This window comes from Oryctolagus cuniculus, chromosome 17 (genome assembly GCF_051225735.1).
Source record: "Oryctolagus cuniculus isolate XC-2025 breed Fujian yellow rabbit chromosome 17, ASM5122573v1, whole genome shotgun sequence".
Classification (NCBI taxonomy): domain Eukaryota; kingdom Metazoa; phylum Chordata; class Mammalia; order Lagomorpha; family Leporidae; genus Oryctolagus; species Oryctolagus cuniculus.
In genome coordinates this window covers 4,547,110-4,560,818 of record NC_142883.1, presented here as the reverse complement: position 1 = coordinate 4,560,818, position 13,709 = coordinate 4,547,110, and the positions used below count along the sequence as shown (strand labels likewise).

General features: G+C 65.7%; 1 protein-coding gene across 2 annotated transcripts; it reads right to left on the bottom strand.

Annotated features, from left to right (window-relative positions):
* Nucleotides 1-8,531: 8,531 nt before the first annotated feature.
* Nucleotides 8,532-13,566, bottom strand: FOXJ1 (forkhead box J1). 2 transcript variants are annotated; one of them, XM_089317909.1, is made up of 4 exons: nucleotides 12,867-13,566; nucleotides 12,637-12,698; nucleotides 11,767-12,390; nucleotides 8,532-10,259 (listed from the first exon to the last, which is right to left on the bottom strand). In XM_089317909.1, the coding sequence occupies exons 1-4, from the start codon at nucleotides 13,099-13,101 to the stop codon at nucleotides 9,492-9,494; spliced, it is 1,689 nt and encodes a 562-aa protein (XP_089174035.1). In that variant the 5' UTR covers nucleotides 13,102-13,566; the 3' UTR covers nucleotides 8,532-9,491. The 2 variants fall into 2 exon arrangements, with proteins under 2 accessions (XP_089174035.1, XP_069916371.2); XM_070060270.2 differs by lacking the exon at nucleotides 12,637-12,698 and having other exon boundaries at nucleotides 12,867-13,009.
* Between the last annotated feature and the right edge of the window lie 143 nt (nucleotides 13,567-13,709).

The following is a 13,709-nucleotide window of genomic DNA, read 5'->3' as shown; positions in this document are numbered from 1 at the left end:
GGCTGAGAACTGAAGGAAGCCAGGGGCCTCACCCCCTGGCTGGATCCTGGCCTAAGGCGGGGCATGGAATGAGACGAGCAGGGCGGGGGAGGGTGTCCCCAGGGCACTCTGGGGCCCACCCAGCCTTGCTCTGTGTATTTGTGTCCCCGAACCCACAGAAGGGCCCTCCTGGCTGCCTTGAGTTTGTTGGATGGGGGGACAGATGGACAGACGGACCGATGGACGAACAGAGAGGCTGGAGCCAGGTGTGTGCAGGACGCCACAGGCTGGGGACCTTAAGCCGGGGCTGGGAGTGGACGGGGGGTGGGGGAGGACAGGCCTGGGCTGCCTTCTCCTGGCTCCGCACTCTGCCTGGTTAAAAGTCCTGGCTTCTGGGTTTGGCGCTGCTGATAAAACAGAGAACTGGGGCGCACCCTGCCACCCCCATACATTCCGCCACACGCTGTTGAGCAAAGACTAGGCCACTCCCAGCTCCCGGCAGGTGCCATGGGGAACCGGGTACTGCCTCTGCCTTCCCGGAGCTCTGGGGCCAGCGGGGGAGGCCAGACGCTGCCAGCCAGCATGCTGAGTGGACGGGTGGTGGACGTCAGCTCGGCCAGAGAGGCCTCCTCCCCTGTCCCTCTGTTTCCTCGTCCACGGCTGACGCTGGGTGGCCTCTCGGGCGTCCTGTAGGCCAAGGCCCCGCTTTGATGACCGAGGCTGCTCCAGCTGCTTCCTCCCCGCCCACCCCACTCGAGCCCTCCGCCCTCCAGGAACCTGTGCCCACGGCTCCCTGAGACCAGATTTGGAGCCCAGGGTCTACCAGAGGCCTCCTGGAGCTCGGGGCCCAGCCCCACGTGGCTGAACTCCGGAGAGCAGCCGGGGCCCTAAGGCGGGCGCCTGGGCTGGCAGCAGGGCAGGGGTGTGGGTGCTGGGCAGGCCGAGGACACGGCCCCCCTCCCCCATGAGCATCCTCTAGCCACATTGCTCTGGTCTCCGCAGGGGCTGGCGAGGTCAGAGTGCACTTGGGAAGGTCCCATTGGCCCTTAGCACCCGGCCCTGTGCCGAGCAGCTTAGCCGCTCCCGGGGCAGCCAGCTGGGTCCTGGTTCCCGGCCTTTGCCCACCACCTCCCCCTGCCTCTGAGTCCTTCCACTCGCACCCCTGTCGAATGTCACCCCTCTTTGAAGAATGGGCTCACGGGGGCCTGTGTTGTGATGCTTGGGACGCCAACGTCACACATCTGAACGCCAGTTCCAGTCCCAGCCGCTCCGCTTCCAGTCCGGCTTCTTGCCGAAGCACCTGGGAAGGCAGAGGGGGAAGGCCCAGGTGCTTGGGCTCCTGCCGTCTGGGTGGAGTTCCTGGCTCCTGGCTTTGGCCGGGCCCAGCCCTGACTGTTGGGGGAGTGAATCAGTAGATGGAAGATCTCTCTCTGTGTTTCAGATAAATACATCTTTAAAAATAATAGCTCAGGGAATGTGTGCTTGGGGAAGCAGTGTAGACGCTGGTTGGGATGCCCACCTCCCGGAGTGCCTGGGTCCATTCCCAACTCCAGCTGGCTCAGGTGGCCGGGTCCCTGCCGCATGTGACAACCTGGGTTGTGTTGCTGGTGCCTGGCTTTGGCCTGGCCCAGCCCTGGCCATTGAGGGCATTTGAGGCGTGAACCAGTGAATGGCAGCTCTGTCTGTCTGTCTGTCTGTCTCTGGTTCTCTTTCTCTCCCTCTGGAGTGAAAAGAGCAAGGTGGCGGCTCAGATTTCAAAACCAACGCGCAGAGGGCAGGAAGCCCAGCAGGGAGTACAGGGTGTTCGCTGCCACGTATTAGAAATTCTAGAAGGATGGCCGCGGCTCACTAGGCTAATCCTCCGCCTAGCGGCGCCGGCACACCGGGTTCTAGTCCCGGTCGGGGCGCAGGATTCTGTCCCGGTTGCCCCTCTTCCAGGCCAGCTCTCTGCTGTGGCCCGGGAGTGCAGCGGAGGATGGCCCAGGTGCTTGGGCCCTGCACCCCATGGGAGACCAGGAGAAGCACCTGGCTCCTGCCATCGGATCAAGCGCGGTGCGCCGGCCACAGCGGCCATTGGAGGGTGAACCAACGGCAAAGGAAGACCTTTCTCTCTGTCTCTCTCTCTCACTGTCCACTCTGCCTGTCAAAAAATAAAAAATAAAATAAAAAAATAAAAAAGAAATTCTAGAAGGAGTGGAACTGACTGCGGGGACAGTGGCAGGGCGGCCGGGGAAGCACGGTGAGGGAACCTTCTGGGTCTTGCCGAGCCTTTGTCAGAACCGACTCGGCAGCGCCCCTAAGAGCTCAGCATTTAATTGGGTGTGAATTTTAAGTAAGAAGAAAAAACATATTTATCTGGGGTACTTCAAAAAGGCTGTGGAAAATGAAACAGTAAGCTTATGTTGACGTACCTATATTATCAGGATTTATTAGGGAGCGGGGCTCCCAGCCGCTGGTTCACTCCCCCCATGGCCGTCAGGGCTGGGCTGGGCTGGACTGAGCCGGAAATGGGTCGCAGACGCCGTGGTGTCTGATGCTGGTGTCTTCACCCAGGCTGAGCGCCCGCCCGCAGCTTATCTTTGATTCCATTCCCACCAGCTTGCGGAGGGACCCGCTCAGCTGCCCAACGTGAGACCTAGTGACAAGGGTGCTTCAGACTTCACAGTGCACCCGGGCGCGCCCTTTCCAGGAGTGGAAGCCAGAGGCCGGGGCGGAGGGCAGCCCTGAGGGTGGCCTGTCCCTCGGGGACCCTAACCTTGCTGCTTGCAAGCCTGCGCCTGCCGAAGCTGCTCCCGGAAGCCCGCACAGCCGGGTGCCCGCGGGAGCTGCGCCGAGGTCCCTGAGGGACCTTGCGTTTCTCACTGAGTCCCTGGTGCCTCTCTCCCGGCGGCGTTACAGTGTGGCCTTACCTCTTACCGATGGTGTGAAAAGGTGTTGGCAGAGAAGGGCGTGGCATTGATTAGCATCCCTGAGACATTTTGGAACAACTGTGACGCACTGGCCCCAAGGACACAGAAAATCAAAGAGACGGCCCAGAGGGAGGCGGTGGCACCTCCTCACGTCCTCAGAGCCTGCTTGCCTCTGCCGGGGGCGCCGAGGTCCACGCCGGACAAGCACGGGCTCCCTGACGATTTAACCAAAGCTTTCACCAAAGGGGACCGTGCAGGAGGCGGGAGGCGGGATGAGGGCTCCCTCCTCATCTTCTGTGGGGCAGCAGCGCTGTGTCCAGATCAGCAGAGAACCAGGGCTGGCTGAATTAATCCAATTAATCCGAATTAATGCAGACCCCAGCAGTGGCCAGAGCCGCTCCCCCTGCCTCCTTCCACGTCTCCCCCCTCTCCCCATCCCCAGGCACCTTCCGTGCACACCCTGCGGGGGGCGGGGCTACTCCTTCCCTGCAGGCACACCAGGGCCCGCCCATCCTGAGAAAGCATCCCCAGTCTGGCCCAGGGTGGACAGGGCTCTGGTCCTCACCCCACGGCCGCGCTAAGGAAGCCGTTAAGGGCCTTCCAGGGCCTTCCTGGGCCAACGCCGGCTTCCTGTCGGCCCCTTGGCAGCAGCCCAGCACTGTGGACTCTCGCAGCAGGGTGATGGGCGGCACCTGCAGGGCGCAGGTGTGCAGGGGAAGGCCCCGCCCCCTCTGTACTCAGGCTCCCCACTGCTGGGGCTCTCCGCCCGCCCCCTCTCTGTCGGGGGTCTCTGCTCGGCTGTCCTTACTGTGGCCCCTCTCCAAGAGGGTTCCTGCAGAGTCTGGTTTTAACCCTGGCATTCTCTTGACTCCTCTTAGCCCTGATGGCGCTCCTTCAGGCTTCTTGGATCCACCTGCCATGATGTCTCCTCTGTACAGAGATAGGAGGGAGGGAGGGAGAGAGAGAAAGAGAGAGAGAGAGAGAGAGAGAGAGCCTATCTCCACTCAATCCAGGGCTCCCATGTGGGTGGCAGGGACCCGAGGGCTCGGGCCGTCACCTGCTTCCTGCACGGAATCGGGGCGCGCGCATCCCACGCAGCGTCTTTGCTGTGTCAGCGTCTCCCCCGTCAACCTGGGGTGACCTCCACAGGACCTGTCAGAGCCACACCACCCCCGCCCCGAGCGGGCTCCATGTCCTTACCACACACCCGAGTCCAGTGAGCGCCTGCCCCTCCAGAGTGACCTCAAGTTTCCCAGAGTGCACTAGGTTCCGCCGCATTGTCAACCCCGCCTTTGCTTTCCCTCTTAGGCACAGACCCCTGCCCAAGTCCCACCCGAGGTCAGTGGTCAGCACAGGTCATCGGCCTGGAGGGGTCGGGGAGGGCAAGTCCAAGGTCAGGCCCAGGAGCCCTCTGCTCCGTGACACCAGGACGTGGGTGCAGGGCCGGGAACCAGGGCTGTGCAAGACCACAGAGGTCCGTCCCTCCTCCACGGAGAATGGGTATCTGGTCACCCTGGGTCCACACCACGCGGAACCACATGTCCCAGTGGCTGTTCTGCCCCCTCCTGCCTGTCCTGCTCCGAATTCTTCCTTCCGAATTCTTCCCTGGGCCAGAGGGCGGTGGAGCCTTTGACCTTGAGGGTTTGGGTGGGGGCCGGAGTGGGCGTGGCCCCCTCTCTGGACCCATTTGGAGACAATCTCCAATTCTGCCCCCTTCCACTGGGACCCTCTCCATGAAACGCTCTTTCCAGTTAAAGCCACACATGTGGGGAGCCCAGGGGCTCGAACCCTGCTCAGCCCTCTTCCACCCCACTTCGCCTCCCTCGTGGGGCAGCACCGCTCCTGCCCCAGATGCCAGGGCCGACTTCGCAAGGCCTGGGTTAACCTTGAGTCCTCTCGGGCTCCTCCCAGGCCTTCCCCACAGGGCAGGACTCTGACCTTGTGAGGTCTGGGCACTTGGGGCCCCAGGAGCACCAGGCTCAGTGGCCCCAGGGACCAGAGACTACAGCTGAGCTCTGCAGGGTGCAAAGGGGTAGCAGGCCAGCTCCCAGAGCCTGTGGGGTCTGCGTGGGTGATACAGTGGTTGGGGGGGGGGTCTCCAGTCCTGCCTGCCGGCTGGCTGTGGCCCTTCCTCCCAGGACAGACTGGAACCGGTGCCAGGGGACTTGGGGGCTGGGAGGAGCAGGTGAGAAGGAAGTCCTGCCCCCCTGCCAGGTGGCCCCCTCCCCTGCCTTCTGACCTGGCTCTCCCCTCCCCCACAGCCTCAGTGGGCATTCAAGGCCACGTGTCCCCTCTCATGGGGAAGCCACCTGTGTGCACAGGATCAACAATGGGCCTCTTCCTGGATTCCAGAACAGGGCGGCCTGGGCTGTCACTGACCGTCTCCCCGGGCCGGAGGTGCCCCCTCCCCAACCTCCACCCAGACTCCAGGGGCTTCAGCAAAGCCCCCGCCCAGGACCTGAGGCCCCCTTGGCCTTGACTCTCAAAGGCAGCTTGGCTGCTCCGCCTTCAGTGAGGGGCCGAGCAGCTCGTTCGTTCCTTCATTCCTTTGTTCTTTGATTCAACAACTGCTCTGCCGCCCCACCCTGCCTCTGCTCCCTCCCAAGCCCTACTCACAGCCACACCAGGTTTTACCAGGTGGTCAGAGCTCAGTGCCAGGTGGGGATGGGTGGGGCTTGATGCCGGAGGTGGGGCAGGGTCAGCCTCACACCTCAGTTTAATTCCCTGGACAAACAGCGAGTTGGGAGGGTGGCCGGCAGTGGCTGTGGCTTCAAAGGGCCCTGGGTCTGGGGGGCAGGTGGGAGGATGGACGAGGGGGCTGCAGCTTCCAACCCCTGCTGTTTCCTGTCGCTGGGAGCTCAGGGGAGCTGCTTCGTTCATGAGGGAGACAGGGTCTGCACTTGGACCCCCGGCTCCTACCCTTCCCCGGGGCCGGCGGGCAAAGGAGGAGACGGGCGTGGGGGATGGGGTTGGCGTTGCTGTCCCCCTTCCGTTCTGGGCACCAGCCACCTCTCACGGTCAGCTTCCAGTGGGGCCTCGCTCTCCGCTCATGCACACAGGGGAAGTTCAGGCCTTGGCACGCCTGTCTGTCCTGGTGGCGCTGACCCGTTCCACCAGTAAGCCACCAAGCCAGGGGACGCAGGTGTCCCTGGAGGAGGGCGGCCCCCCAGGGCTGCTGCGCGCCTCTCAGCTCAGTGGCTAACACAGCCCCGCCTCCCAGAGCCCCCTCCCCTGCCCCAGGTGCACCGCCTCCTCACACAGGAATGTCAGCAGGACCTGGGCTGCTCCCCGCCCATTGTTCCCAGTGCCCCACATCCTCACCAGGCAGGCCCAGGCCTGCCCACGGGCCGGTCCCTTGCCCCCCGCCGGAGTCCAAATACACCTGTTTGCCTTTGGCCCCCACCTTCCCGCACACCTCCCCCTCTGCGCTGGCCAGTCTGGGTCCAGGGTGTGTGTGTGTAGGAGGGGGGAGCGATTCCCGCTCCAGACCTAGCTCTGCTCTGCGGGGGGCCTGTGGGGGCGGGGATCCCCAGGGGACTTCCAGGCCACGGAACACCCGCAGGTGGAAGGGATGTGCTTTGGCAGGCGGGGGAGGGGCAGCCCCCCAGGTCCCAGCTCTGGCCTTTCCTCTCCCCTCCCTCCTTCCCGCCATCACAGTCCTGGTGTGTGCAGGGGCGGCAGGGAGTTAGGACCCAGGAGTGTGGTCCCTTGCAGGACCCCAGTGCTGGAGAGAGAAGTGGCTCAGGGGCCGCCCCTCCCTAGGGGGCTGTAGGGTAAACGAAAGGGTGGGGAGCCTGCTCGGAGAACTTGAACTCAGAGCACAGGGACAGCCACTCATCCTGTGACCCTGGCTGCTGTGTGTGGAGAGTGGTTCTGACGGCTGCACCGTTTGGTGGTAGCAAGGTGTCAGGGTACGGCTTCCTGTCAGCACAGAGCACACTGGGCTGTAACTGTGCTGAGTCCGCACACAAGTCTGAGGGCGGCGCGTGTCTTTTAAATAACAAGTGTGGGTCTGCAGTGCGGGCATCCCATATGGGCGCTGGTTCTAGTCCCGGCTGCTCCACTTCCGATCCAGCTCTCTGCTATGGCCTGGGAAAGCAGTAGAAGATGGCCCAAGTCCTTGGGCCCCTGTGCCCACGTGGGAGACCCGGAGGAAGCTCCTGGCTCCTGGCTGTGGATTAGCTCAGATCTGGCCCTGTGGCCAACTGGGGAGTGAACCAGCAGATGGAAGACCTCTCTCTCTCTCTCTGCCTCTCCGTTTCTCTCTGTGTAACTCTGACTTTCAGATAAATAAATAAATCTAAAAAAAAAAGATGTACTACAATGGGAAAAGTGATTAAAAAACTTACAGAAATAATAATCGTGTCTCTGCCCCTCCCCCCACCCCGGCAGGGATGAGCAGACAGGCGGGCGACCCAGGCTCTGGCCCTCCACTGCCCTCAGGTTTGACTGCGCGTTAAAAGCCTCCGGGACCTTTAAAAAAAAAAAAGCCACTGCCAGGGCCTCACCCCAGTGATTCCGCTCTGATCCGCCCAGGCGCAGCGGGGCTCCCCGCGGGCAGTTCTCCCTGCCCCTCTTCCCTCTAGCACAGGCCTGGGGTGGACATGACAAGATCCCGGGACCGGCGGAGCAGGACAGTGTCCGTACCTCCCCCATTGCCGGGGTCTGTGGAGAGGAAGAGGCGGCGGGTGGGGAGGAGACGCCTGGGGGAAGGGTCTCACTCCGCATTGGGCAGCCCCTGCCCGCCGGCTTCTGGCCTCCATAGGGCCCCAGCCCCGCCCTGCCGGCAGTGTGTGCGCCCTTCTAGAATATTTGGAATAATTAGCAAGTGAAAGCAGCAAGCTAGCGCGGGGGATGCCAAGTTGGCCTGGAGCCAGTCTTGAGGGCACTGGGAGAACGGGGTCCGTGGAAGCCGGCAGCACTGCTGGGACAGTGCCCACGTCTCTGCGCGTGCGTGTGTGTACATGCCGGCGCTGCTCGAGGGCTGGGCTGGGCACCAGCGAGGTGTGCCTGTGGGGCTGGGCAGGGACGGGGGTGGGTGGGTGCCAGGCAGAGGCAGGGTGAGGGAAATGAGTGTCACCAGACATGCATGTCCTGTGCCTCGGTTTCCCCACCAGAACTCCTTTAGCCAGGTCCCTCATAGAGCGGACCTGCAGGTGGGGGGCAGGTTGGGGAGGCGGTTCTGAGCCCCCACCCCAGCCTCTCCCTGCCTTGTCTTCCCAGGCCTGCCTTGGGCTGGTAAGCGACAGACACCAGGGTGGGACGCAGGGGCCCTCTGACCTCACTCCACACCCCTGCAGGACAGCACCGCAGGGGGAGGCACTGGAGAGAGTCCCAGGCCAGCCGGTACCGTGGGCGAGCCTGGGCAGGCCCTCTGGGTGGCCACACCCCCTGCCTTTGTCTCTGTTGCGCAGGGTGGTGGGTGCAGCTCTCCCCATTGCGTAGATGGGGTGCGAAGGCCTGGACCGCAGGTGCCTCCCAAGAGGCCCTCTCGGCCCCTCCTCCCTGGGGACAGTGAGGTCGTGGGGAGTTCACCAGCTCACTGTCCCCCACCTTCCTCGCTTGAGCGGTGAAGACAAGCCCCCCCATACCCCCCCCCCCCCAACTGGGCCATTTCCCAAAGGAAGCTGCGAGCAGAACCACTTTTGGAATTATTTTTAAATTTTATTTTTTAAAAAAAATTATCGTAAATAACTTTCCATGAAAAAAAGGTTAAATTGCCTCAGGGGGCAGGAGGGTGGATGTGGGACAAAGTCTGGGGGTCGGGGTGGAGCGAGACCCGCCCCCCCAAGCACAGGCAGGGCGTGGGGCTCCCCGTTCTGGTCCCAGTGGCTCCTGCACGCTCCAGACCCTCCCGGTTACGGTTACGCTACGGGCTACTCTCACTACATTAGTCTGTCGCCCCGGCTCAGCTCAGCTGCCCTGCCCCCACCCCATCCCCGCCCCCCAACTCCCCCCTGCTCTCAGCCTCCAGTCCGGTCCCACCAGGGAAGACCCCTCCCACCAGGGAAGACCCCAGAAGCCTTCTCGTCCCACCCTGCGCTCCTTCCCCCTCTCCGCCTGGTCCCCCAGTCCATCCTCTGCCGGCCCCACCCCAGCCAAGGCTGCCCTGGGGCCCCGGAGGCTCAGCCGGGAGAGGCCTCCGGGGGGTTAATTTGCCGTCACCTAATTAGCGTCTGTTGTACCTGGGAGCCTTCTCCAGCTAGAGACCTGGGGAAGCAGTAGGGAGCTGGAGAGGTGCAGCAGCCCAGGCTCTGGGGAGGGCCACGCTCTGTTCCTCCCCAGTGCTCAGGGCTCAGGACCCTCTTCAGCTGGTTGTGGGCGGGGTGGGGGGGGGGAGACCCCCGTCAGAGCAACACTGTATACGGAGCGGGCTGGGGAGGGGAGGCGGCAGGTCTGGGCCCCCAGTTCTCTGCCTCCTGGGCGGGAGTCCCAGGGCAGCCCGGGCTGGTGGCGGTTTGGCCTCGTGGTAGGGCCAGCCTCGGGAGACCCCGGCCCCCCAGCCCCTGCCTAGGCACTGTGGCGTCCATGGGTCTGTGCTGGGGGGCGGCTCTGGGCCCTGACTTGGGCACTGTCCGGAGACGGGGCAGGGGGCCTGGCCTCTTACAAGAAGGCGCCCACACTGGCCCAGTCCTGCAGGTCGGCGGCCAGCGTGGCGTCCCCAGCCTCGAAGAGGGGCTCTGGGGGCAGGCAGCCGCTGCCGCTCTCGTCCCACGGGTGCTGCAGGAAGGACGTGGCCAGGAAGGTCTCGTCGAAGTCCAGGCTGTTGGCAGCCTGCTCTGCCGGGGGCCCCCAGGGGGTGGGGCAGTCGATGTGGCGGCCGTGGACGGTGAGGTCCACGTCCCCGTGCGAGGCGGGGCTGAGTGGCGGGCTCAGCTCCAGGGCCTCCAGTGTGCCCAGCTCCCCGCCCAGAGTGCCCGCCTCGAAGATGGCTTCCCAGTCGAAGCTGCCCTTAAGGGGTTCCAGCTCGCCCTGCTCCTCCTGGGTCAGCAGCAGGGTGCTGGGGGCCCGCGGGACCTTGGCCACCCGCTTGGGCAGCGGCTGCTTGCGCTTGTGCCCGAGCCTGCCCTCGCCCGCGCCCCAGCCCGCCTCCCCCGTGGCCTCCTCGAACTCCCGGAGCAGCTGCTGGGCCTCCGTGTTCACGGCCAGCGGCGCGGCCCAGGGGGCGGCGCCGGGCTCCTGCGAGGCCTGGCGGGCGAAGGCCGGGTGGATGTGGACCGGGGGCAGCCGCCGCTTCTTGAAGGCGCCGCTCAGCAGCCGCTCGGCGTACTGGGGGTCGATGCGCCAGAAGCCCCCCTTGCCCGGCTCGTCTTTCTCCCGGGGGACTTTGATAAAGCACTTGTTCAGAGACAGGTTGTGGCGGATCGAGTTCTGGGGACGGGAGAGAAGAGAGAGACGGCCGGTCAGTGGGGAGGGCTCCCGGGCCCCCCTGCGGCGCCCCCTCCCTGTGCTCCCCTCGCGGGAGGGGGCCGCGGACGCACGGGCAGCCTGGGGTTGAGTCGGGGGCTTTTGTTCTCTGTTGCCGGGATATCAGCCTACTCAGTCATCCGAGCTCTGAGCTGCCACCCCCTCGCCGGCCCTCCCTCCCTCACCCGGCCACTTGCGGCCTCTGGCCAAGGCCTGAGCTCCCCCAGGGCCTGGATGGCCATCTCCCTCTGCCTGGGCCTGGCTGGCTGCTGTGAAGTGAGTGTGGGTCGAGGAGGGGGCGGGGTGCCCAGGATGGGGTGTGAGTGTGTGCAGGGCAGGGGTCTGGTGACTGTGTTTGCTGAGCCGGCGGCTGGCCTGGGCCCTCACCCCCCACGCCGTCTCCCACCCCAGGCTCGGTTGATCATTACCCAGCCAGGAGCGCAGGGCTCATTCCTGGGACCCGTCTACCAAAGCCCAGGAGTGGGTAGGGTGGGGGTGGGGTTCTCAGTCCCAAGGTCACAGCCGTCTGGAGCGGCCTGGGATGTGACAGCCCGGGCATCCCTAAGTCCTCCGTCTCCAACTTGCCCTTGATTGACAGCTGAGGACTCCTGGGGGCAACGCCTACCCAGCCTCAAACCCAGCCTCCTCCGGCTTCGGCCGACTGTAGGGGGCTCAGTTTTGTCCAAACCACGCTGGGGGACAGGGGTCCTGGCTGGGGGTGGACAGTGGCCCCCAGCAAGGCTGGGGTGTTTACATGGCGGCCTGGGCCCCTTGGCTGCTCTGCGCCAGTTCTGGAGACTTGGAGCAAGCAGGCAGTAGGTAGGCAGAGCCCCTGTGGAAAGCACCTGGCTCAGGTAATTGTCCCCCTTGGGACGTCGGCTGAGAAAGGGGGGAGGGCGGGGAGGAGGCAGGAAACTGAGTTGGAGCTGGAGGGGGGGCTGGGACAGCGGCTTTGGAAGGCCCAGTCCCCCTCCCCTGCGACACAGCTGGCCCTCCCTGTGCCCCCAAAGCCATCAGCAAACAGGCGGGATGCAGAGCCTGGCAGGGGTGCCGGGCTCCAATTTCCGTTTCTGAGTGGCGGCCCCTACGAGCCGGTCTGCGCACAGCAGTGTCTAGGAATTCTAGAACTTGGGACAAGAATGTGCCCTCAGCCCATCACCCAGCCCCGGGGGCCTGTGTCCAGGCTCGGTCTAGCCTCGGTAGCTGGCTGGGCCTGCTGGACAGCTGACAAGCTCCTGCCCCTTGAGCCTCAACCTCTGTATTAACACCCCCCCCCCCAACAATCCTGCTCCCTGGACATTCTCCCCTCCCCCACCAACGCCGCCCCCTGGAAGTCAAAGGAGGGGGCAGCTCCAAGAACTGGGCTCCTTCCAGGTCCTGCGTGGGCGACGGCTGCAGCCAGGGCCGCGGGCCTGGGATGCGAGTCCAGGGCGGCGTGGGGAGCCAGCGCCTCCGCCCGCGCCTCCCCTACCTGCCAGGTGGGGTCTGCGTGGCGGAAGTAGCAGAAGTTGTCGGTGATCCACTTGTAGATGGCCGACAGGGTGATCTTGGTGGCCTTGCTGGCCTGCATGGCCATGCAGATGAGCGTGGCGTACGAGTAGGGCGGCTTCACGTGCGGGTTGGTGGCGTAGTCCACGTCGTCGGGGGGCGGGGCCTGCAGCCCCGGGGGCGCGCTCCGCGGCGTGCACGACGCCGTGGGCTTGCCCGGCGTGTGCGGCTGCCCCAGGCAGGCGGGGTCGGCCGCGAGGGGGGACCCTGGCGCCGCCGAGCCTGGCACCTGGTGGTAGCCGTGGGGGTCGGTGCCCCCCGGAGGCAGGGCGGGGGCCTTGGCGTTGAGAATGGAGAATTCCTGCAGCCACTGGAGGCTGGTCAGGCTGTCATCCAGGGCGTCCGACTCCTCCAGGCCGCCCTCCGGCCCGGCCTCCTCCACCGGCCCTGCCCCCGGGAGGCGCAGCCAGCTCTCCGCCATGTCTGCGGGGGCGCTCCGAGGGGGCGGCCGGGGGAGGCCCGCCGCGTTCTCCGCTGCTCCGGCTCCCGTTACAGGGCCTCCATCCCGCGACCCGGGGGTCGCCTGCTCCGGACGCGTGTGTGGTGCCTGCGGGGACCGCGGTGGCAGCTGAGTGCCTTTCCCCCGCGCGCAGAGGGGCGGGTGGGCGTCAGCGGGACGATCCTCTACGATCGCCCTGGGTCCGACCCCCGCCGCCTCTGCCTTCCTGGTGTTATTGGCCAACGGAGGGAAGAGGGGTGAGGGCGTCTGGGGCGATCCCAGGAGCCCTCCGACCCCGCAACGATTGGAAAGGGGACGAGAGGTGGAGGGTGCGGGAGGGTGGGGGGCGAGTACCACGGGGCGGGGCGTGGAGGGGGTCTTCTGATGCTTGAAAAGCGCTGTTCGGGTGGGGGCTCCTGGGGAGGCAGTGGAAGGGACACAGGTGTGGGGCGGCGGTAGGCGAGTTCCCCCAGGCTCCTCGGTTGTCAGTCCCCGGGCCCGCCGATTCCGTCGGGGAGGGCTGGGAGGGCTGCTGGGACCGACGCCTTCCCTGACCCTGGTCCCCAGCCCTCCCCGTCCCTTACCTGGCTCAGAGCGCAGCCCGGGCCAGAGGAAGGTTCTGGAAGAAGTTCCTCCCGCCCCCCGCGGCTCTCTGCCCCCAGCTGGAGGGCGCTGCCCGCGCCCCTCGCCGTCCCCCCGCCCGACGGCGCTTCTCTGAGTGCTTGCGGCTCCGGGACCGGCATTAAGTAGCGGCTCCAAAGGCTTCTCTCGCTGCCATGGCGACGCCCCGCCCCTGTAAACAGCTTCCGCCGCTGCCATTGGTCGGCACGTCTCCAAGGAGACCGCGGGCCCTCGCCGCTCTCTCTGGCGGCAACTCTCGTCGAACTCCCTCCTTCAGCCTGTCGCTCCCGCGCCACCCAGCCCCCTACCCGCCGCCGCGTCCGGCCCGGCGCGTTCCCGCCCGAGGGCCCCGCGCTGGGGTCGCAGAAGCGCGCGGCGGGCGGCTCCCGCGGAGGCCCCGGGACGAACCGCCGCCCCCGCCGGTCTGGGGCGCTCCTGGGCTCCGGGGCCGCATCCCCGGGGTGTCCGCCCCTCTGCTGGGCTGCGAGTGGCGCTTTCGCGTCTCTGCGGCCTCGTCCTTGTCCCCGGGTGTCCTCTCCGGTGCCCGCGGGCAGGGCTGACTCCGATGCCACCTGCCGCTTAGGTGCACAGAAACGGCCACACCGGTCGATCGCTCGCTCGCTCGCTCGCAGAGGCACCGGGGCTGGCCACTCGGCGGTGGCTCCCTCCGCACCGCGGTCCTCGGCACGCTGGCCGGAAGTTGATGCGGATGGCGCCCTGCCTGCTATCCGGGGAGCTGAGGGCGCAGGGAGGTGGAGGCATCCGGCAGTCGCGGACCTGCCGAGGCCTCCCGGTGGGGTCACCTG